The sequence below is a fragment of the Argentina anserina genome, chromosome 5 (assembly GCF_933775445.1).
Source record: "Argentina anserina chromosome 5, drPotAnse1.1, whole genome shotgun sequence".
In the NCBI taxonomy this organism is placed as follows: Eukaryota; Viridiplantae; Streptophyta; class Magnoliopsida; order Rosales; family Rosaceae; genus Argentina; species Argentina anserina.
Genome location: NC_065876.1, coordinates 15,096,925 through 15,120,872, shown reverse-complemented (window position 1 = coordinate 15,120,872; position 23,948 = coordinate 15,096,925). Strand labels below are relative to the sequence as shown.

At 39.8% G+C, this 23,948-nt stretch overlaps 3 protein-coding genes across 4 annotated transcripts; all 3 read right to left on the bottom strand.

Annotated features, from left to right (window-relative positions):
* Positions 1–6,413: 6,413 nt before the first annotated feature.
* Positions 6,414–8,471, bottom strand: LOC126795288 (uncharacterized). Its single transcript, XM_050522129.1, has one exon. The coding sequence runs from the start codon at positions 8,469–8,471 to the stop codon at positions 6,414–6,416; it is 2,058 nt and encodes a 685-aa protein (XP_050378086.1).
* Positions 8,472–9,512: 1,041 nt separating this feature from the next.
* On the bottom strand, positions 9,513–19,255 carry LOC126793757 (AP-4 complex subunit epsilon). Its single transcript, XM_050520375.1, has 10 exons — positions 18,263–19,255; positions 17,957–18,172; positions 17,742–17,852; positions 17,465–17,662; positions 17,229–17,360; positions 15,838–15,894; positions 15,632–15,748; positions 13,585–13,662; positions 12,647–12,790; positions 9,513–11,208 (listed from the first exon to the last, which is right to left on the bottom strand). The coding sequence occupies exons 1-10, from the start codon at positions 19,049–19,051 to the stop codon at positions 10,153–10,155; spliced, it is 2,898 nt and encodes a 965-aa protein (XP_050376332.1). The 5' UTR covers positions 19,052–19,255; the 3' UTR covers positions 9,513–10,152.
* A 350-nt stretch (positions 19,256–19,605) lies between these two features.
* On the bottom strand, positions 19,606–22,229 carry LOC126793728 (putative glycerol-3-phosphate transporter 1). Of its 2 annotated transcripts, XM_050520336.1 has the most exons (3): positions 22,081–22,229; positions 20,573–21,601; positions 19,606–20,483 (listed from the first exon to the last, which is right to left on the bottom strand). In XM_050520336.1, the coding sequence occupies exons 2-3, from the start codon at positions 21,576–21,578 to the stop codon at positions 19,915–19,917; spliced, it is 1,575 nt and encodes a 524-aa protein (XP_050376293.1). In that variant the 5' UTR covers positions 21,579–21,601; positions 22,081–22,229; the 3' UTR covers positions 19,606–19,914. The 2 variants fall into 2 exon arrangements, with proteins under 2 accessions (XP_050376293.1, XP_050376292.1); XM_050520335.1 differs by lacking the exon at positions 22,081–22,229 and having other exon boundaries at positions 20,573–21,951.
* Between the last annotated feature and the right edge of the window lie 1,719 nt (positions 22,230–23,948).

The window sequence follows — 23,948 nt, the reverse complement described above, 5'->3', positions numbered from 1 at the left end:
GATTTGATTCCTACTTATACACAAGCAAAAAAAATATTGGAACTCTACCTTTGAATCTGCTGCATATGCACCTTGTGACTTGTGAGGGGTTTTTGTGTTGGTTTAAAAACTTCCATGTTTCTGTATTGAAACAAAAATGGGAACTTATAATTCTTACCAGAGCTAGTTATTGATGTTGTATCTATTGTTAAAGCTTATGTCTTTCAATTCAGACTCTGGTAAACTTAAATCTTATTTATGGACATGGTTGTTGAAATCTGACTGATCACTGGCTTGAGAGACCATTTGCGACTTTAATTCTAATTTTACTAAAATTAATCATGTATTTGCAGATGCATATACTTTGTTTCTTGTTTGTTTTGTGTGTATTTTTTCTAGGTTTGATTTTGGGGTTGATGTGCGATACTATTGTTTGATGTGGCAATTCTGTTATGATCTGGCATATTATTTCCTACAGTTGGAAACTGTCTATTAATCATGTTTGTTCCAACAAGACCTTGACCTTCTACTTCTGAACCAGTTGGAGAAACTTAATTAGATTGGGTAACAATAGTGATGCAACATTTTATGGTGTCGAAGAAAGGAAAAAGGAACCAAGTATGAAAAGGGTTTCTCTTTGGTTCAATTCTATTGACCCATACCCACTGGCTTTGGGGAAGTTATAACCTACTGGAGATTGGAGATAGATAACAGATACATAGCATACTATCAAATAGATATCAGACTTGGACTGGCATTCTCGTTACAAGGCAGTTGAGTTTCTTAAACTGAAAACATATTGGTCTGTATGCGTATATATAATTTCACTGTTTCTTTTGTTTACTAATTGTTATTGTTTAACTGGAGCAAAAACATGTTGGTCTTTTGAAAGCTAATGTGCATATATAAGTGCTGTGTACATGTTCTGGTGGAAAGATCAAACCAGTTTTAAAACCACTTTCTGATTTGTGATAATTTGTGCATCGAGTCCATCAACAGATACTTGCATACATATATTCAGTGCAAAGCTTAGTATCTTTATGTGCTAATGTAATATTTGTTTCGTGGTCTAGGTACAATTTCTGACTTTTTAATACAGTAATCTGATTTTGGATGTGATTTTTCGGTTTAATTCATGTCTACCTGAAAATTTTCTAGGAGTTACCAGCTCAAAAGATCACTGACTCAAGATCAGCTGTAGATACGGTATTACCATCTACTTTGACAGCCATTAGTCTATTTTGTTGAGAAACATCTGTCATTGATGATGACAATATGCTGTGTATAAGTTGTAAAGTTTCTTTATGTATATTATAAGATTTATAGCTGTAAAACAGATTCCTTCTCATGTATAAAGCTCTCATTGAGCAGTATCAATCTACATCACTTTCAACCAATTCTTTTCTTCTTTTCTACATGGTATCAAGAGCGGGTCAGATCCCTCTCATCTCTTTTCTGCTACACCTTGATTTCTTGTGTAGCATCTCTTCTTCTTATTCATCATAGCTGGTCATCTCTTTTCTGCTACATATTGATTTCTCGTGTAGCATCTCTCATTCTTCCTATTTGTCATGGTTGGTGACAATGAGGTCTCCAAACATAGTTCGTCAGAAACACCCAAACCCAGAGATCCCTATTATCTTCATCCCTCTGATCATACAGGGCTAGTCTTAATCTCTAAAGTCCTGGATGGAAACAACTACAACAATTGGAAAAGAGCCATGCTTCGGGCCTTGAATTCGAAGAACAAACTAGGATTCATCAATGGCACAATCAAACCTCCTACAAAGGAAACTGATTCTAATGGCTATGATACTTGGTCACAAGTGAATGACATGGTGCAACAGTGGATCAGCAACACTGTCGACACAGAAATTGCTGATAGCCTCACCTACTACCCCTCAGCTCAAGAGGTATGGGAAGATTTATCTGAACGTTTTTCTCAGTGTAATGCTTCTCAGATTTTCGAGATGCAGCGAGATATTGCTTGTCACAAGCAAGATCAACAATCAGTTCCAACATACTACACGAAATTAAAGGGATTTTGGGATGAACTAGCTTCTTATTCAGAGACTCCTCTTGGCTCACAAGGAGAACAACAAAAGCTCATGCAGTTTCTAATGGGTTTGAATGATACTTACAGTGCGATTCGCAGTCAAATTCTATTACTAAATCCTTTGCCTACAGTCCGCCAAGCTTACGTTGCAGTTGCCCAAGAAGAGAAGCAACGTCTCCTCAGTGCTACACATCTGGCCGAATCTAGCGGTAGTGCGGCCATGGCTGTTCAAAACTCTGGCAGGTTCCCAGGTCCACAACAAGGTAGCAGACCCAATTCCATTCAGGGCAGGGGGAGATCTGAGCCAAATCCCCGACCACACTCTGTCCGATTCACTCAAGAACGGCGACAAGGATCAGGGAGAGGCCGTCCTCAATGCGTCTACTGTGGAGAGCTTGCTCATTGGGTTCAGACATGTTTTGAACTGATTGGCTATCCCCCATGTCACCCAAAGGCAAAGCAAAATCAGCAGACTTCCAATCCCAAGCCGAATTCCAACACTGGTTTTAGAGTTCCCTATGCCAACAACGTTTCTAGTACTCATTCTGGACCTTCAGTCACTCTATCTGAAGCCCAATTCAATCAATTTCTGGCTGCCGTTAACGTTATGCCTACAAGCTCCAACTCTCAGGCCAATGCAACTCCTAAAGCTTATGCCGTAACTAAACCAGGTTTGTCCAAGGTTGTTTCCCGCAATTGGATCATCGATAGCGGAGCCACTGATCATATTTCATCATCCACTGCATTATTTCATGCTGATAATCGATGTTCCTTGCCTCCGGTCTTATTACCAAGTGGGGATAAAGTTGCTATTGTTGCAAAAGGATCACTGCCATTAAGTTTCAATTTTTACCTTCATGATGTGTTATATGTGCCAAAGTTTAAAGTTGATTTGATGTCAGTTAGTCGTTTGACAAGAGGTATGAATTGTTCAGTGACATTTTATCCTTATTGGTGCGTATTGCAGGATCTGGCTACGAGAAGGATGATTGGTTTGGGTGAACAACGTGATGGATTATACTATTTGGTGGCATTAGCGACGGAGAAGTCAACAAACCAAACTACCTTCACCACCAAACGGCCTACCTGCAACCTCTCCATTTCCTCAACTGATCTCTGGCACAATAGGCTCGGACATGTGTCTTCGCCATGCTTAGGTTTCATTGTTAAACATTTTCTGAATTTTCCCATTCAATCAAATAAAGCTTGCCATATCTGCCCTTTGACAAAGCAGAGTCGTTTCCCTTTCTATAATAGAAAAATTTCCTCCAATAAACCTTTTGAAATTATTCATTGTGATATTTAGGGTCGTTATCAACATCCTTCACTTTCTGGTGCCCATTATTTTCTCACAATAGTTGATGACTATTCACGTTTTACTTGGATTTTTTTTAATGAGACATAAGAATAAAGCACAACCTCTCATAAAGCGTTTTTTCACCTATGCTCTTACACAATTTGACTCTTGCATTAAAATTTTTCGTAGTGACAATGGTGCTGAATTTATCTCACTCAGTTCTTTCTTTTCTGATAATGGAGTTGTTTTCCACCATTCTTGCGTTTACACGCCTCAACAGAATGGGGTTGTGGAACGTAAGCATCGTCATATCATCCAAGTTGCTCGGGCATTAAAATTTCAGGCTCATCTTCCCAAACAATTTTGGGGTGATTGTGCCCTTACAGCTGTTCACATCATCAATAGGTTACCCACACCACTTCTCTCTTTCAAAACTCCGTTTGAACTACTTTACTTCAAACCTCATTCCTTTTCTCATCTCCGTGTTTTTGGGTGTCTCACTTATGCCACAAATGTTCATCCTTCCCATAAATTCGACCAATGCGCTACTCCATCCATTTTTATTGGGTATCCAGTCGGTCAAAAGGCTTTTAAACTATATGATTTGTCCACAAATTTTTTTTTTACCAGTCGAGATGTCATATTCCATGAAGATATCTTTCCTTATGCAGCCAAGGACCATTTGGGCCACCAACCCGGCCCGATTTTTGCCCCAGTGCCTGACCCCGCCCCGGTCATTTCTTCCTCTGATCTCGATGGCTTCACGTTCGATCTGTCCATGCCTGAGTCACAATCACCTCCTTCACCCCGACCCTTATCACCCCACTCATCACCACCTCCCTTTCCTCTCTGCCCCACCACGACAGCACCGCCCCTTCCAATCTCTTCCCCGCCATTACCTCCGCCTCCACCACCTCCGTTCCGCACATACTCTCGCCGTCCTCCACCACAATCCTCCACCCAGACTCAGCCAACAGATCCACCCGTTCCAGCCACACCAGTCGCCCCACCCACCACTGAACCCATCCCTCTTCGTCGCTCCAGCCGCCAGTCGCACCCACCGGACCGCCTCACTTACAATGTTCGCTCCGTTCACTCAGACCCATCGTCCTTCTTGTTGCCTGGTCCAACTAAAGGAACTCGTTACCCGTTGGCTGGCTATCTCTCTTACCATCGGTGTTTGCCCCCACATCAGGCTTTCTTGGCTCATATCAGTCATGTTACAGAGCCACGCACCTATTCTGAGGCAATTGTTCATCCGGAATGGTAGCAAGCTATGTTTTCTGAGTTGCAAGCCCTCGAGGCTAATGGCACATGGACTCTAACCACACTTCCGGCCGGCAAAGTTCACATTGGTTGTCGTTGGGTATATAAGATCAAACATAAAGCAGACGGTTCTGTTGAACGCTATAAAGCATGGCTAGTTGCAAAAGGTTTCACTCAGTTAGAAGGTGTGGATTATCAAGAGACTTTTTCCCCTAGTGCTAAAATTACTACTGTTCGGTGTCTCTTACCTTTAGCAGCTGCTCGTCATTGGAAATTACACCAACTGGATGTGAATAATGCTTTTCTTCATGGTGATTTATCAGAGGAAATCTATATGTCTCCTCCGCCGGGTCTTCGGCGACAGGGGGAGGAGAATCTGGTATGTCGGTTGTATAAGTCTCTATATGGTTTGAAGCAAGATTCAAGGCAGTGGTTTGAAAAGTTTTCTGATGCAGTAAAGACAGCCGGGTATGTTCAATCTAAAGCTGATTATTCATTGTTCACTAAGAAGAAAGGAAATTCATTTACTGCACTTTTGATTTACGTTGATGATATTTTGATTACTGGGAATGACTTGGAGACAATTGTTGCACTTAAGACTTTCTTGCATAGTCAATTTCGTCTCAAGGATCTTGGAGACTTAAAGTATTTTCTTGGCATCGAAGTTTCAACTTCGAAACGTGGTATCTTTATCAGTCAACGTAAATATACCTTGGAGATTATTGAAGATGCAGGATTGTTAGGGGCTGCTCCGACAGATACTCCCATGGAAAAAGGCTTGAAATTGTCGGAGCGTAGTGATCTGCTCAAAGACCCTGAAAAATACAGGAGGTTGATTGGCCGTCTCATATATCTCATTGTATCCCGTCCCGATATTACCTAAGTTGTCCATGTCCTTAGTAGGTTCATGAATCAACCTAGAAAGACTCATTGGGAAGCAGCACTAAGGGTGGTACGTTACTTGAAAGGTGCTCCAGGTCAAGGTTTATTCTTCTCTTCCATCAGTGATTTAAGGTTGAGAGCCTATTGTGATTCCGATTGGGCAGGATGTCCAGTCACAAGGAGATCTACAACTGGATACTTTGTCTTCCTTGGATCTTCCTTGGTCTCTTGGAAGTCTAAGCGCCAAAAGACAGTGTATTTATCTTCAGCAGAGGCTGAATATCGTGCTATGACAGGCACATGTTGTGAGTTGACTTGGTTACGTTGTTTACTTAGGATTTGAGCATGTTGCTTCATGAACCAGCTTTGTTATTCTGTGACAACAAGGATGCGCTCCACATTGCGGCCAATCCTGTTTTTCATGAGCGAACGAGACACATTGAGATGGACTGCCACTATATCAGAGACAAAATCTTAGATGGTTCTGTGGTCACAAGACATGTTAGTTCCGCCTATCAACTAGCTGATGTTCTCACTAAACCATTGGGGAAAGACATTTTTATTCCTATGATTCGCAAGTTGGGAGTGTAAGACATCCACTCTCCAACTTGAGGGGGAGTGTTGAGAAACATCTGTCATTGATGATGGCAATATGCTGTGTATAAGTTGTAAAGTTTCTTTTTATGTATATTATAGGATTTATAGCTGTAAAACAGATTCCTTCTCATGTATAAAGCTCTCATTGAGCAGTATCAATCTACATCACTTTCAACTAATTCTCTTCTTCTTTTCTACATATTTTTCGATTATATGTATGGGAAGAGTAGCCAGAAGTTCTTACAACAAACATCAATAACCATTCAGTATCATAACAAAGATGAATTTGACATCAATACAATGAATAGTAGCTTTTGCTTGTCTCCACATTCATCTCTACCTTGCTGAACTCGTCTGCTTCTCTGCTGCTTTGCTATCTTTCTGTATTTTATGAACATATGTAGGCAATCTAATGATCTTATTTATCTCGTTTAGTAAGACCTCCTCTGTGATATTATCCTTTATGCTTTGCATTATCTTGTTGTGGGTATTGATATCATTTGGACTGGATTTATCAGTCCTAGTTCGCATATAGACCCACTCTCTTGTCTCAGAATCCCAAGAACACTCTAAAATTTTTCCAAAATAAAAAGAATCTACACTATCATTAAACCTAATCCTATATCCGTCCATTAGCTTATTCTGTCCTTTTTCGTTCAGAAACAGCTGTTGCCGGCCATCACCACCTACCTCAAATAGAAAATCAATTGAGTTCATAGCAGGATATTTCCATTTTAGAAGGCCTTCATCTGCTCCCTGAACATATGAATCGTCCCAACCCTGAAAGATAATACCATCTGCATCATTTGGGAGCTTTGGAATGAACTCTTTCAGAAGCTTCTCAACCGTATGGAGCAACCAAAACCCCTTCCTCCTCACCGTGAATGGTTCCAAGTCATATCTGTAGTTAGGATTATTCGTACTTCGGTGAACTCGACGCTGCTCATTCCGGGGCTGAACTACTTCTTCCTCAACCATCTTCCACCGTTTATGAAAAGGTAACTTTACCACAGAACAGTTGTTGATTGCCATCATGTCATAAATTAGGTATCTTCTCTGCTTCTTCTGTGAACCTGGCTCAGTATCAATCACCATCTCCCCGTCTAGTAACGTGTAGTGGTGGCCATTCCTAGCTAAACCATTTGTGCGTTTGCAAGGAAACCTCATTTGAACTCTTCTAAAATTGAATTTTCTATCAATTAAGTAACAGCCATCCTTGGTTATTAACATCATGTATCGTGTCCCATCAGCTTTCCAGGTCGCATAGTAGTACCTCTGCCTCAACAGCTGCAGCTTTTCTCTGCCGAGAGAAACTGGATGTGCCCCTGGGAATCTCGAGCTTACATACTTCCCGCGCTGGTTAAGAGTTTGGCAGCAGAACAACCGCAACTCCTCTTGCTGTTCAGGAGGTATCTCATCACCCAAGGTATCATCATTTGTCATTATATCTGTATCCATATCCTGATGACTTTCATTCAACTGAGCTGCTGAACATTGATGAATGCCACCATCTGGAACCAATTCTGAAGATCTCTTCCACTCGGGCGTTGGTGGGCATACAAGTTCTGCAGGCTTCCTTTCATGATAGAATGAGTATAGAGCATCAATGTAGTCGGGTTTATATATACCCGGTGGGCGCGCTTTGGCAAATGTTTGTATGGCCTCAATGACTGTATGCATCGGTAGCGTCCGCATCAAGTAATGTATGATCATATACCCTGTTCGATTGTGTCCATGTGTACAATGCACAAGGATATACCTATTTGGGTACATCCTTGCGAATCGTATGGCCTCATAGACAAACCTATTCACCAAATGGTTTTCGGGTACAGAATCGCGCCCCTTGCATGGAATCTTGATATGCCTAATACCCTCTTTCACCAGATCAGAGGTTGGATAGTAACGCGATGTGCTGGTCAAATCAATCACCAACCCTAGTTTCCTACTCAGGTGTCTTTGTTTCTTAAAAACTTGCTTGAATGAGTATCTTTTACCAGGAGGAACATCACGATTATAGGATTGATCTAGTGGCACTTTAGAAGGTATCATGCAATGTATGTCTTGACCAAACGGGGGGCAATCCAACCACCCAGAAGGTAGCTTCGATATGTCATGAGACCTGGCATAATTTTCTGGTCGAGTTCGTGGTGCAGGAGGCGGTTGGGATATGGATGTTTGCATCTGCACTAGTTCTGATCTATCTGCACATTGTTCTAGTCTCATTCGTTTATGTCTCTCTTGATTCTCGTTGCGTGCTATATCCACCCCAAATGGCGTTCTTTCTAGGTTCGGTGACATCGTGGAAATTTGTTCTTGATCACTTTCCAAAGTTTGCTTATCTTCTTCTTCGGGTACTGGTAACATATTCAAGTCGAAGTCCATAGCAACCATCATGATGCAAAATTAGTAAATTGATGTGGATCAACCCCAACATTTATAGACGTGCCACTGCGTGCAAAGTACAAACAGCGTCATTAATCAATTAGGACAAACATTTACTAATCTTATCGGGTTGACATTGACCGGGAAATCTTATCCGGTTGACATACTGGATTCCTCGTTTTCGTAGGATTCACAGGTTGTAATCAATTAGGAGTCTATGAGTTTATTATCAAACTAGGATTATTAACTCCTTTGGGAATCTTGTTGAAGTCATCCAGGGACTTGAACATAGTAGCGGCACTATTACAGTCCTCGCATTTCGAAGGATAATCACAAACTGCCGCAGGGCCTGTCATGCTTTAGGCTCATGATAAAGAATGTACATCAGTACATCCATGTTCAGCGGAAGTTTTTATTGCTCGACAGACTAGCATTGGTCCATCATCTGATGGTTGGTGTGATTGTGATTGTGTTCAAGAGTAAAATAGACAAGGCTTGGATTGTATACTTGTATATAAAGCGATTTAGGCAAGGGGGTTATCGAATATGGACGAGAGATTAATATACAGCATCCTCTATATAAGAACTTAGATGGTAACAGACTAACAGATGGGATGTGTTCCATCTTTTCTTCCCCGAGTCTGTCGAAAATTAAGAAATTTCGATGGTGACATGCATGCTTGATTGAATCACTACAACATATTATTTGGTTGCAAGGGATTGCAATTTTTAATCTTGATGCTCAGTTATTTTTGGCGTGAGAAAAACCAAGTCAATTCGTGGTGTTCAAGTATTAAGTCTTCTAAATTCTAGTTGAGCCTTCCTGGTTGCAGACAGACGGGGGATCCAAATCCCATTTACAATGAAACCAGAATTTGAAGTTCAGAATCATACAACTGAAATAATATCTTGAAAGCAGACTCCAATTTTAAGGATTCGAACTTCACAAGTCAACCAAGTATAAAAGCATAGTCCCTCAGACCATACTCAAAGCACTTGATTTCAAACTTTAATGCCCTGACATTGCACCGCAAAGAGATCTAGAACAGGACATAAAATTGGGAGTCCAAGGTACTGTTCACCGAATCACCAAAGCTCATTATTAGTGACACAGTAATGATTGGCTAAACATACATATATGGAATGTGTATTAACACTCAAAGAAAATAAAAATACAAGCAAGGGGAAAAAATTGAGCTACTTACAGTCCCTGCGGACTACTTCCAAACTTACAAAGTGATTGAGAATTCAAATAAGGAACCAGAGGCAAACGTCTGCAGAAATGAAAATTTTATTGTACAGCTTTTCTATAACAAGACAAGGCCCTGCATAGTAGTCCCCAATGTAATCATCTTTTTAGAGTGCTCCAAAACCTATGTATCGCCGCAAAGAAAAAGCTCTGGATTCACCACCACCTGAAACAACTTCCAAATGCAACCAACTTGAAACTTGGTTAAATTCCAACAAAAGCCATACAGTTCAACGGATACAGGCCCTGTACTGATTTTTACCCACCATTGAGGGAGTTCAAATCACTCCATATGGGTGTCTTTACAACTCTGCGTGTTGATGTGAGTGAAACCCATGAAAATGAGCTACTTCCCATATCATATAACCAGCCACTTCAAAAGACCATGCATGACAAAATGATAGTCTCGAACACTTTGATTTTAAATCTTCCAAACAAACAGCTCTAGCCAAGCAAATCTTTAAACAAGTTTGGGTTCTGACTAGTGGGGTTAACGCCCATCTGCCTTACAAGTGCATCCCTTTCCAATGAATCTCTAGGGTTAGGACCCTTGTTCAATTGTGACACCCCAACTTGAGAAGATCTTGTAGCATTTGATAACTCAGAGGCAAGATCTCTATTGGCAACACTACCACTGAGCCCACTGACAGGAGTATCTGCATATATTCCCATAAGTTCAGGTGTTTGTGAAGCACCTGCTGTACCATTATTTACAGTTGATGTAGTTTCGGTTTGATCAAGAAGCCCTTCCAACTGCTGGAAAGGGTCTATGGACGGAGCAGAACTAGCAACAGTTGAATCACTGAAGTCAAGCAAGTCTGGAGGAGGTTCACGATTGATTTTCTCCACTGCAGGCTCAGGTTGTGCACCTGCTGCCTTCCATACCTGTGACTTCTCTGCGGCCTTGGACACTTTATGATTTCCCGAAGATGCCCTCTTCTCGGTTTTTGATGAACCTCCAAAAAGTGAACTGGCCAACTTCTGCTTTTCTGGAGAAATTTCAACTGATGGCTTCCTCGAGTCATAAGTACCACGTGTTTTTGAGTGTGAAGAACTCGCACCATCTACCTCAGTGATCCCAATTGTTGTTTTTTGGGAACTAGAAGTTGAGGTTGAAGATGGAGAAGACGAGTATGAAGGCCTGCCCCATTTCTTTTGAACGCCGTCAAGTTGTAATTTAAGTTCTGAGGATCCTGCATCCGACATAGATGGCAATGATGCAACCTGGTGTGTCTCCCTAGCATAAGATGGCTCAGGCACTGGAACAAGTTCAGTTGATGATGCAACTGCAGCTGGAGAAACTCTTGATGGTACCATTGGCTGGGGAAGCTCATAGGCCTCAAACCGAAGACTGTGACTTAGAGCTTCATGCTGATCTTGGTTTCTGAAATTGTTGATATTCAACATTCCAGAGCGCTCATTCTCAGAAATATATGGCTGAGCGCCTTTTTCTATTGCCTGTTGGACATAACCATTGAGGAAAGAAAGTTCCCTATCAACCTGCAAAAGAAACGAAAATCAAAACTCTATTATTAGCTGATGTCGAGGATGTGGAAAGTAGAATTGCTTGTCTATCATCTTTTATCAGAAGCAAGTTCTATTGCATGATCAGGGCAGGGCGGCAGGCAATCAGTCCCATCCGAATTCCAATAACGCAACAGACATGGGGTCACCTGAACTTGTAAAGAGACTGATCGACAACTAAGGCAATAAAATTGAATAATAAAACAGAGATAACCAAGAACTAAGTTGCAAGTTCCTCCTCATAAACAATGCTCATACGAGCAATCTAAACTGTAAGGAAATTGGTGCCAAAGTGAGACCCAGAATTAAGCCCCTTTCCTCAAAGACAACTCGTAACAAGTAACACATCGCTTTTTCAGATATCCTTTTATTGCATTCCCACACCACCCAAAAACTTTTAAGATAGCACTGCCTAAGATCATGCACCTCCACTAATGCACAACATTAACCTACCGAAACTCAAATTTGACTCTAAACAATTTAGCTGCAAGGACAACCAAAGGACTTCAAAGAAACACAAGACTTATATTCTCAGCTGTTAACAATCCCACATCACACAACAATGTGGCAACAGAGAAACATAAAAATTCTATTAAAATGGCAAAATATGGTAGCAATGATTTACTGATTCTGTTGCAACATTGCAAAGTTAATATCTCCACAGTATGCATCTGTAAAATTTTATGCTGCTACCATATTACAGAACCGGTCACTTTTTTCTAGCAAAGTAGTTGTTGTTTTGTTGCATTTAAGGGAATCAAAAACCCTGACATATTCCTAACATTCACAAACCATTTGGGATGACCCCATGGTACAAATAAAAAGAGCAGTTGCAAATCGTGAAAGCTTGAGGATGTGGTTCACCAAACAACACATGATTGCTACGCCTAAAGTATCTATAGGGCTTTTTCAGGGTCAAACTACATGCATTTCCCTTTTGGATTGCATCTCATATAATGAATTGCCAACCTTTTACTAGACTTATAGTCATGCAGTAAAGGACTTCTAGTGATGATGTGGCTAATGATCCTTGTGCCTTGTCATTATCGAAGTATCTATTCTTATAAGATGACTTTATAATACACCTCCAATTAATTTGTGATTGAAAAACATATTGAGGACAACAAAATGATGGTGGTGAATACAAATCTGTAAAGAAATAAAAATGAGTATATGCTTGTTGAAGCAGAAGATGAAGGATTATGTGTACTGTGATATTGCCTCTTTTTCCATGATACATGAAATAAAGACTGCATTGACAATATTAGATCTACGAGACACATGCATGTCATTAAGGCAACAGAACATATGAACTGATTTCCTTTTCTAGAACTTACGTAAATCAGTAACCCAATACTGAATAGCACAATGAAATAGAAGAGTAGTAAATGTCGATTGTGCAGTTAAACATTACCTCAATGTCTTCACAACTTGCATCTGACGGCATAATGCTCTCAATGGCATGAGCATCTATGCCAATGACAGCTTGCAATTCATATGTGCGCTGCTGGAGATCAGTTGAGTGAGAAGCTGATAATTCCTCCACCAAAGATTGACACTAGAATGAAACAAAGATCTAATTATCACATATTTCCATGAGCCAAAACAAAATAAGCAAAAAAACATTTTTGTGTTGAAGCTTATGCAATCTACATAGAACATATGAATGCATTCATTCAGAAAATAAATGAAAACCATTTCAAAAAGAAATACTAATAGGATGAGATGAGAAAAAGTCGATATGAGGTAAACAGATTACTGAATATCACCTTTGAAAATCGCAACAAGAAAACATGAGTGAGATAGCTATACAAACATAGCAATCACAACATAAGAGATCTTAATAAAATGTTTAAAATTTAACAGATATTATCAGCATACAAACTGTCATCTTACACATGACCATTATATAGCAGATTGAGACCATCTAACATTGGACATCTACAACCAATAGTTCTACAACTAAATCTATAATAGAAATGGTCCCTGACTTTCTAGAATGGAAAGCACTTACGCTTTACCATTTCCCAACATTCTGTTATAATGTTCTATTTAAGTGGTCATGTATACCACACCAATTCGCAAGGATATAAGCATCCTTTTGAGACTTAAAACAATGAAAGGTGTACCTGCTTCACCCCACTTCCTGTCACCTTCTCTCTGTTATCTTACTCCCTTACCACATCAGAACCCCATTTAATATCACCCACTTCTATGGTGATTAATCACAATACTACCAACATATCAGCACAGACAATTAGCATTCTATACACATTCTCGGAAAGGGAATGTCTTGTAGTTATGATAAAACTAATCTAAAATGAACTTATGCAAGTGTTTATAAAAATGCACCTCAGGTAGCATATCCACTTTTCTTCCGGCTGATATTTCAAATGCATATATCTTCATGATTGCTGTTACAGCATATGCCTGTAAAACAAAGAAAATCATAGGAAACAGGTTTAATTACATATATATATAGACAAACTAAGAGAAGGTATACTTTTTTACTAGACACTGGATACTAATACAGTAATACATACAAAATTTGTATAATATTCAGATATTTGTTTTGAGAGAGAAAGAGAGAGAGAGAGAGAGAGAGAGAGGAGATACTCGCAAATTGATTCTATTAACCTACAATATTACATACATCAGTGCTCCTACTGTCTGGTGAAATCTCAAAAAGCACCGTTTTAGGCTCTAGCTAGAATAAACACCAGAAATACTCCTTTGTAGAGACATACTGAGGTCAATTGTTCAGAGTAAAAAGACAAATAAATAAATATCAGGACTAAGAAAAAACTTGAAAACCTAAACCCAGAATGAATCATGCCATAGCTTCAAGAAATCTCAGCTGACCAGTCAAGAGGGTGAATCTGAAGCCAACCAAAGTTACGAGGACCATGACGACCATGACGTGAGGAGATCTTAACAAGGACACAGCTAATAGAATAAGCAGCACCACCCACCAACATGGTGAAGCCCCATGATCATGTCCACATTGCAAGACAAAGGTAAATAGAAAGCAGCACCAGCAATATTGGAACTGCCTTATCAAATTCCACCCTGGCCTCAGGTCCAAACCCAGTAAATGGTATATCAATTCATTTATTTGTTTAATATCAAGCTTCTTATTTCTATTAGTCCAACCAAAATTAGAGTTAAAATGCCTGGAAAATTCTTAAATCACAGGAGACCGTCTCATACCAAAGAAGAAATACATTTATCCAATTAATTAAAAGGGAATTCTTTTCATATTAACTTTTAATCCTTCTGTTTTTTAAATGAAAAAAATAAAATGATGGTGTAACCAATCAAACGAATATGAATTCTATAAAAAAACGATGTAAGCCATCAAAGGAGACAGCTACAAAGTGGGATAAGTGGTGACGTCTAGTGCATCCACATTCTAATGCTTGTCAGATGCAACTGACACTCCACTTGGGAGTTGTCTGTTCATCGTGTAGATGAATTATTATTGCTCACATGTCATGTATGGTGCCACTTCGTCAGAAAACGACCTTCTTTAGCAACAAGGAGAACAGAAGAAGCAACTGAGCGCATGAAGCTCTGATTATATTATAAAATGCCTACCAATTGAGTGTAGACTTTATATTAAAGTCAGTTCAGACATGCCTACACTATTAGACTAAAATAAAGGTCCGAAAGTGATTGCTTATGAGCTTTGTTATGGTCATATGAGAACCCACATCCGATATAAGCACATTTAAACAGCCAATGATATACCCGAGATCCATATCTTGCTACCATGATCAAACAAACATCACAAATTTTTCCCATTTACCAAATGGAAAACAAAATCTCAACAAGACAGGAAACAGAGATTAAAAAAATTAAAAACAAATATATTTTTTTTTTGGTTATTGGACTATTACGATTTAGGCATGACCAGAAGGTAGGGGAACAAAGAAATGGAGCGTGACATTCAAAATTATATATATAGACAATTTTTTTTACTCAAAGACAGATTATATATTACTATATATACAGTGGCGGATCCTAATGGATCCTAGAGGGGGCTGTGGCCCCGCAGAAAGACTGAATTTAAAAAAAAATTATTGTGTAATTATGGTCAAAATGCTCTAATTATGGTATAGTTTTGACATATTGTATATAATTATGGTAAAATTGTTTTCTATATACGGTATAATTATGCATTAACTAACATTTAATTCAAAATTTAATATATATTGGCCCCTTCGAAAATTTTGGCCCCTCCAGATGCTCGTTTCAAGATCCGCCACTGTATATATACAGAGACATAGTGACCGCATAATTTCCAAAGCATGGGCTATCCCACCAACCTAAACTCTTAAAAATTGAAATAAAAAATAACTAAAACTCTACTTAAAACAAGCCTCAACTTGCACAATACCTTGACAGTTTCATCATTTGAATATGCCTCCGCCACATCACATAACTTCCCAGTGATATACAAAGCAGAATACTTTCCATCAGCAGTTCCATACTCCCCCAAAACCCAACAAATTACCTGTAATCAGAACTAAAGATTAAGATATCAACCAGCTTATATATCAGCAAATTCTACATAGAAAGATTAAATAAGAGGGCAAAGTGTACCTGAAGAAATACAGACGGAAGCTTTGGCTCTCCAATTATGCGCAAATATGACTCCACCTGCACAGAAAGATCTTCATGACCACAACAAAAACCAAAAAGCAAGCAAGTGGTCTAAATGTAGGGAAGAATAAACTAATGGATCGATCAGTCTCCGAGTTATATAGATAACTGCCAAAACAGACTGAAGAAATTACAGAATTAAATTTAGCAAAATTCCAGGCGACTATCAAATTCAGTCACAGATGGAATTTACTAATTTAGAGATATGAAATTCCCAACCCATTTTCATCGTAGATCACTGCACAAGTGCACAACCCAGAGGTCTCAGACGATCTGGCCATTTACTGAACTATTAGGATAGTTACTAATGGAAGAGGATTTCGCTTGACAACCCAGCTTTGCTACACCAAATTCTAAAGGAATAAGATATGGCAAAAATATAAGAAGCTACTGCCTCGTGACAAAGAGAGAATCTGATGTGTGTTGCCTCAGCTTTTCCACCATATAATGTGCTATATTAAATTATGCAGCATCATTTCCCAATCAATAACAAGTGCAATTGACACTCCACATCAGCATTACAGAAGCTAAGATACTTCTACGCATACCCAGAAGAACTCAAGGTCTACAGTATACTAATCAAGAATGATAGCCTCTGTATAGAACAGCTTTAAACTTTCAGTAAACGAAAAAACCAAAACATCTTTTCTATTAAGAGCAATGCTTTGTACTCTAAGAAAATAAGGATTTAGCTGAAGCAGCTTCAGGAAGCAATCAAAAAGTTGATATTGGAAATCTTCATATTCTACAAAAAAAAAATTACTGTATATCAACTTGCATACAATGCAGTGAGCACACTAAATGTAGTTGTTAAGACCTAGGACTGATTAGCTCGAACAGTGTGGAAGCTGAGATGACGGGCAAGGAAATCATGTGATTTCCAAAGGTTATGGAGGATGTGAGTCTGTAGGATTAAAGGGAAAAGATAAGGTAAAGACAGGAAAGCCAGACAATAATTTCTTAATAATGTAACACATGTTAGTTAGTGTCAACATTTTTCATGTTACATCATCCTGACATAACCTCTAAACCTTTAACATGTCGGAGTTTCTTTTTTCATGTTACGTCATCCTGACATGACCTCTAATCCTTTAACATGTCAGAGTTTCCTTTCTAAGAGAGTTGATCGTCTTAGTTAATGGACCGAACTCCAAATCACAAAAATTAATAGAAATTTAAAAGTTGGACTGGAACCTAAATAAGAACATCAAAGTGGGCGTGTGATAAATAATGTAAATATTATTTATGCGTAATATAAGCAAGTTCTATAGCATTGTTTCGATGATATTTAGTAAAGCAATCGAGATATGGCAAGTGTGAAAGTCACATACCGCAGATGATCTCAACTGACTATCTGCAGTATCGTCATCCTCTCCAAATCCCTCGGCAATCAATTTCATCAAGTTGTGTGCCACCTTAACATTCACCAAATCTCCCGCATGTTCAAAAACTTTATTCATGGTCTGAAGACAAAAAAAAATCAGAGGTTAAAGCCATTAATAGTTCATTAAGCAACAACAGAACTCTTCCAGAATAAAAATTGAATTCAAAAGGCAACATTAGTAACCTGGATAAACCATTGATTGCTTGGAGCAAATTGCTCCGCAAGCTCCACGCAACGAGATGCTATGTAAGTTTTGTAATGATTATCATTTATGCTTATCATGTAACTAATCATACGGTCGACAATCACCTCCACATTGGAGGATTTAGTCATCTTGTATAAAAGTTCAAATGTTTTTCGCTTCAAAGTATCATCTGGGTCCTGCACCATGCACAAACTTTCATTTAGATAGGCAGATACATGCTTGATTAGAAAACAAAACCAAACATAACTGTCTCACCTCTAAGCAATCAATGACAGCCAACTGGTGTTGCTCAGCTATTTCAGGACTGATCTTTATCAGTCGACCAAGAGCATCAATCCCCATATATTTCAAATTATGACTGTCACTCTGTCCATCAAATACACAACAAGGATTAATTGGTCTCGGAACCTCAGAAAAGCCTAGGAACTCGTACATTTTGCAGAGATCGCAAAAAAAGTTAATCTACAAACCTTTAAAAATCTTGAGATGACTTGAGCAGCCTGATCTAACAACTTCGGATTCGGATGTATAGCAGAAACACAACAAATACACTCGTAAAGAACCGCATTTCCTATATTACTGGTGGAATCGCACTTCTTAAATATGTCGCTGACTACCGTATACATCTTCTCACTCGCTTGCTTATCCCCGCTCCCCAGCATTGCCAAAATCTTCAACAACCTGATCTGCATTCTCACAATTTCAACAACTAAAAATCACAAACAAAGCTGATCACTACATTGCGAAAAGAGCATAGCTCGGCTCCGAAACGAAACCTGAATAAAAGGCGCCGGAAGCTGATGATAGTCATAAGTCTTCGGCAGCCGCCGCTCTGCAACTTGCTTCAGAATGCTCACGAAGCTGACCACCAAATCCTTATACGTATCCACATCGATGGTAATGAGATCAAACAACGGGCACAGCGTGGCTCCCATGACTCCAGGATCGTTATCACAGAGGCGCTTCCGGAAATTGGACAGCAGATGCGACACGGACGCCGGCGACTTGTGGTAAAAGCGATGAAGCGCCATGATGGCCTTCTTCCTAACGGCATCCTTCTGATGGCCTAAGAGCTCCACCACCTGAGGCAAAACGGCGGGAACGGTCTCGTCGTTGATGAGCTTACAGACGGCGTTGAGGGCGGTGCAGACGACGAGGTAGTTATCGGATTTGAGATCCTTCTGGATGGTATTGACGATGAGGATGATGAGGTCGTGGTCGTCGTTGAGGAAGAGCGAGACGGCGAGGTAGCCGGTGCGCTTGAGGACGAGGTTGTCGTCGTGAGTCATCTTGACGGCGTGGATGTAGGCGAAGGAGGCGTCGTGGCCGAGCATTTCGACGTAGACGAGGCGGATGAGGTACTCCTTCATCTTGCGTTTGGGGATGTCAGGCTCGGCGAGGCGGCGCTTTAGGGTTTCGATCTCGTGGAGGACGATGCGTTCCTCTTCGGCCTTGGATCGGGCTTCGCCGATGGACTTGACGAGGTCGAGGAACTCCTTGGATTGGCCGAAGCCGCCCTGGGAGCCCATCGCGAGCTCCCGGCCGATGGTCTTGAGCTGCTCCATTTGGTGTTGACGGTTAGGGTTTTGGGATTTGGGGCATTAAGGACTGTGCGGATCTGAGAGAGGAGTTGAGACTTGAGAGTGTGGTGAGTATATGAGAGAGAGAGAGAGAGAGTGAGGCTAGAGAGCTTCCGGGTGTCGGAGAACAGGGACGGTGAACCCGTTTATTGAGTTTTCCGTTTTATTTCTACTTTTCCAATGAGGTTTATGCCGCACCATACGAAGTTATAGCCTTTTTCAGTGCATATTTTTATCCAACATCATAGTTGATAGTGGTTTGGATATTAAAACTAACACATTTATTGACGGAATAGTATGGGATAAAACCCTTCACTAAATTATGAACTTCAATTGCGTTTAACACTACATTCTCTAATCAATTGCGTGCTGCTAGCACTATATTCTCTCATCGCTGAAGCAAACAGCTAAACAAGGGATAATGACAGGCTGCACCAGCCCACCTAATACGTTTTGCAGCGAATATATCGAGTGTTTGATCACCCGAACAGAGTGAAGCAGAGTTAGTATGAAACATGGTATCTAATGGCAGAACAGGAACAAAGACACATTTCGATTTTCTGGTGAGATTGTCACCATTCTGAATCTGAATCAGAATCAAGCCGTGATTTATATCACAAGACATACAAAAAATGTTTACACGTACATTTATATTACAAAGGCACAAAACCCCACCCTTCTCTATTCTTTCCTTCCTGCACTTTCAGTTCAGGTCTCGAGTATAGCAATGGAGAAGGTTAAGAAAATCATCCTCCTCCTAGTAATATGATGAGGGGGAACTCCGAGCTTTGAAGCAGAAACTTGTGGATACAGAAAAATGAAAACCACTACAATCTGCTTATATATCATCACACAGCATCAACTACTGCAGCTTCAGGCCTTGATGCGGATCCCCTGCTCGTTCTTGATTCTTCGATCTTTGCAGACACCTCGGCTACAACGAGCCTAGTTAGTAGCAACCCTGCAATAAGAGCTGCTCCCATCAACATTGTGAAAACTGCACTCCAGCTATTGGTTGAAATGTAGCCTGTTACCAATGGACCGATTGCAGCCCCTACAGAACCTGTTCCATCGATAATAGCAGTTACAGTTGCCAATGCCCTCGAATTTCCGCGCAATGAGCTATGTGTTCCCAGGTCTGCTGAGACGGCCGTTGTAATTAGAGCATATGGCCCATTGACAAACATGCCGGTGATGAACATAAGGATAACATTTACAGTAAAAGATATGCTTCCATAGCTCCGGTAGAAGAAGAGAGCAGGGATAGCACAATACATGAAACTAGCAGCTGTTATTGCTCTAGCATCTAACCGGTCAGAAATATGTCCAGCAAGGATTCCTCCAAGCACACCTCCCACATCAAATAATGTCGACAAGTTACCAGACGCCGCATCCGACAAGTACACCCCATCAATAGCTGCAATATGTGCAAAAATGAAACTTTAGTAAACAAAGTTTGATGAATCAAATCACAAATCCAAAACAACAAACGGAAGTCGAAATTACCTGTATGGCTAATGTAGAAAGGAAGCCAATAGAGAAATGTATAGGCCACCAATTTGGAAAAGAATAGGCAAAGAGCAAAAGGAGCTACACCGGGAATTTTCCAAGCTTCAATGAACCCCACAGGTTGATCCTTCACCTCTGTCCTTGATGTCAACAAGGGTTCAGTCACTTCCGCCCCACTTTTCCTTGGAGAATCCATTTCATCATCTTCACTAACTCCCACAGACTCAGGATTAACAGGCAAGAACAGAAACACTACCACACCAATTGTAGCGATCATCAAACCAGGCACTACAAAAGACCAACCCCATCCATACTGCAGTAAAGCCGAAGCAACTAAAGACCCTGTAATGTTCCCAACAGAAGTGTGAGCATTCCATATCCCCATTATCAAGCCTCTCTTCTTCTTCCCAAACCAATTACCAACCACTGCAACCACTGAAGGCCAACCCGTCGACTGAAATAAACCCGCAAGCATTTGAACCGCAAGGTAGTAATAGAAGCTATGAATGTTCCCCCAGTAACCAATTCCAAACAAAGAAGTAAACACACCTGTTCCCACCATTCCTATAGTCAAAAAGATCCTCAAGTTTGTTCTATCACCAAAATGGCCAGAAAAATACATTCCAATAGCATAAACAGCTAGAAAAGCTACATCAATTTCCCCAAGCAAAACTGTTCCATCTGATCCATCAAATGGTGCCCACCCATCTCCAAGAATCCAGGAGAATGGTCTTCTTCTTTGTCCTGTTTGACCCAAGTAGATGTTCCTCCATGGCAAGAAACTCAAGCTGACCTCATCGGATGCAGGATCAAGAGTACTCTTGACCACACTGGTGGTTTTCCGGGCGGCATGGTAGCTTGCATAGGCTAGAAAAGTAACAATCAATACAATAATTTGGTGGGTTTTGTATGAAATATTTGATCTTTTTATGTACTCTATGAATCTAATCCCCAACGGTTTGGTGTAATTTGTCTCGGGTCCTGGCTCTTCTATCGATCCCATGTATTGATTTTGGTACTTTCAAGCTGCAAATAGAACCATAAAAGATGAGTGCAATCCAACTAGGAATCAAAAATCGACATCATTTACAAGATTGCACCAGAAAAAGAAAGAACATTTATGTATTCCAATCACAGAAACTAAAGCAATCAGCAGCTCAGACTGACCAAAACCAAAACCAAAACCAAATTTGGAACAAAACCCAATAATTTTCAGTGCACAGATCATTCCTGGGAAGAAAACATAACCCACCAAAGGTTAAAGGGGGGAAAACTACACAGAAAAAACAGAACGTAAGAATGAGTTTCCCAGAAGAGTTATATTATATACATGAACAGTTACCACTTGAAAGTAAAATATTCTTGCTTGGACAGAAATGCAGAATTAAAAACAAAAGAGGAATCAGAATGATGAAGAAGATGAAGTAGAGAAAAAACAGTCAAAAAAACTTTGAAACATTCAGGTGAAAATTACAAAGCTATTATACAAAAGCAAAGAAAATTACCTAAATAGGTTGAATGAGGTTGAGTGAAACTGTGTTGCTGATATTATGGGGGGACTGGGGGTGTTTCTTCTCGTTGCTTAACTTTCTGGTTAGGTTGGAATGGAGGAGAAGAGAGACGGACGGAAGTCCTTTCTGGTTCAAAGCTAGGCGAGTTTAGGAGGAATCAAAGTGAAGATTCTTTTATGCCTTCGCCTGTCCGCCGGTAATAATAATTTTAACGTTTGAAATTCCTGAATTGCCCGGGACTTGCTTCTGGTGCCTTCTCCGTGAATGTGGGTACTCTGACGGATGTACCCTTGCTTGGTCAATTATGGATAGGTTTTTTTTTTTTTTTTTGAAAATGATTATGGATAGGTTTTGTATAGTATTAATTTTGGTGTGCATTCGTTGTTTAGGATAAGCGTACTTGGGACACATTGTAGAGAACGTTCGCGTTTTGGGGCTCTGTTACTCAACATTCACGCATATATCTGTTCTCAAAGAAATGGACATTAGACACAGACCATATATTGGTGTGATTAATACATTATTAAACATGAATACGGAACAGCTATGAGGCCATATGAGATGTAAACCATGTGAAATCACCTTAAAATCTAGACAGCTTCTGTGTTGAAAGCCATAATGAAGAGTAACTAGAACCTGTCTAGTAAGCTCAACGCTGAGAGTCTCTCTCAAACTAAGAGCCGGAAAACACATTCATAACAATCCCAACCAAACCACATGCTGATTATGAATAGGTTAGTTATATAATATGGCGTTTAACATATAAACACTAGAAAAAAAAATTAACGACTCGCTGATTTTTCCTAAATTTGATTGAGACGAGTATATTGCTAAGTTAATATGGTGTCACGATAACTATTGCATGTCTTCAGTTCTATTCAAAATAAAATCATTGGAAAATTGAACACTTACTATTCAATAGCTTAACACATATCATTTTATTTACAAACACGATTCCCTCGTTCACCTTCTACGAGAATCTCATGGTTGCCATATATGTGAATAATGGATATAGTTTCTCTAATCCACCAGTCGAATACAAGGCACGAGTACTTTGTTGACTTAATATACTTATTAAGTTCTAAGTTGTAATCTTTATATTGAAAATTTGGTTAGCTGATACGTTACACAAAGTATTTTCTGTATGTGGCATATGATAAACGCAATGCCTATTATTGGGGTTTGCTAGTCATAACAATTGGAATTTAAGAACTATAACATCAACTATTGGGGTCCAAAAGTCTAACCATGCAGGGAGGCAATGCACGTCTCTCTACCAAAAGTCTAACAGCATAAATGCTTCGGGAGAAAACTTCCAGGTAGGCCGTAGCTCTTCCATCATAAAGAAGAAAAAGAAAAACTCACATTCCTCAAACTAGCTACCTCCAACTCCAAGAATACGTCAAGGAAGCAACCTACAAAATCTTGGTTGCAACAAACAGTCAAGCTCACAAGTTGATTTTCTTCTCCAGAATAATTCAAAATCTCAAAATGAGAGATGTCTATCTAACTCACAATATTTCTCAAAACTCAGAAAGATCACGTTGACAAAGATCATTTTTAATCTTAATATATATTAAGTGGTTTTCTATATATACAATTGTACGAATAATATCTGAATAAACGGGATGTCATTTAGTATAAAGGCCGTGTATTTTATGTGGTGTATAACTTTTGGAAGTCATTCATCATTAGTTTGATGCACGAGGACGACTGTAATTGAAGGTTAAATATTGATCATTGTACTTTCACATGAAGTAGAGGTCGGCAGTCCCCATGGATGAAGTGATGGACCAACTCCACAAACATCTCTTTTGATCTTTATGGTGGGAAAGTTCTTTAGCAAGAGTAAGAAGACCAGA

Bases quoted from the DNA above. Each gene is read 5' to 3' on its own strand.
- LOC126795288 (XM_050522129.1), bottom strand. From the start codon at position 8,471: ATGATGGTTGCTATGGACTTCGACTTGAATATGTTACCAGTACCCGAA.
- LOC126793757 (XM_050520375.1), bottom strand. From the start codon at position 19,051: ATGGAGCAGCTCAAGACCATCGGCCGGGAGCTCGCGATGGGCTCCCAG. The intron at 18,173-18,262 runs GTTTCGTTTCGG...GTGAGAATGCAG, and splicing joins TTCCGGCGCCTTTTATTCAG to ATCAGGTTGTTGAAGATTTT. The intron at 17,361-17,464 runs GTTACTAATGTT...TTTTGTCTTCAG, and splicing joins GCAATCAATGGTTTATCCAG to ACCATGAATAAAGTTTTTGA.
- LOC126793728 (XM_050520336.1), bottom strand. From the start codon at position 21,578: ATGGGATCGATAGAAGAGCCAGGACCCGAGACAAATTACACCAAACCG. The intron at 20,484-20,572 runs GTAATTTCGACT...CACATATTGCAG, and splicing joins TTTCTACATTAGCCATACAG to CTATTGATGGGGTGTACTTG.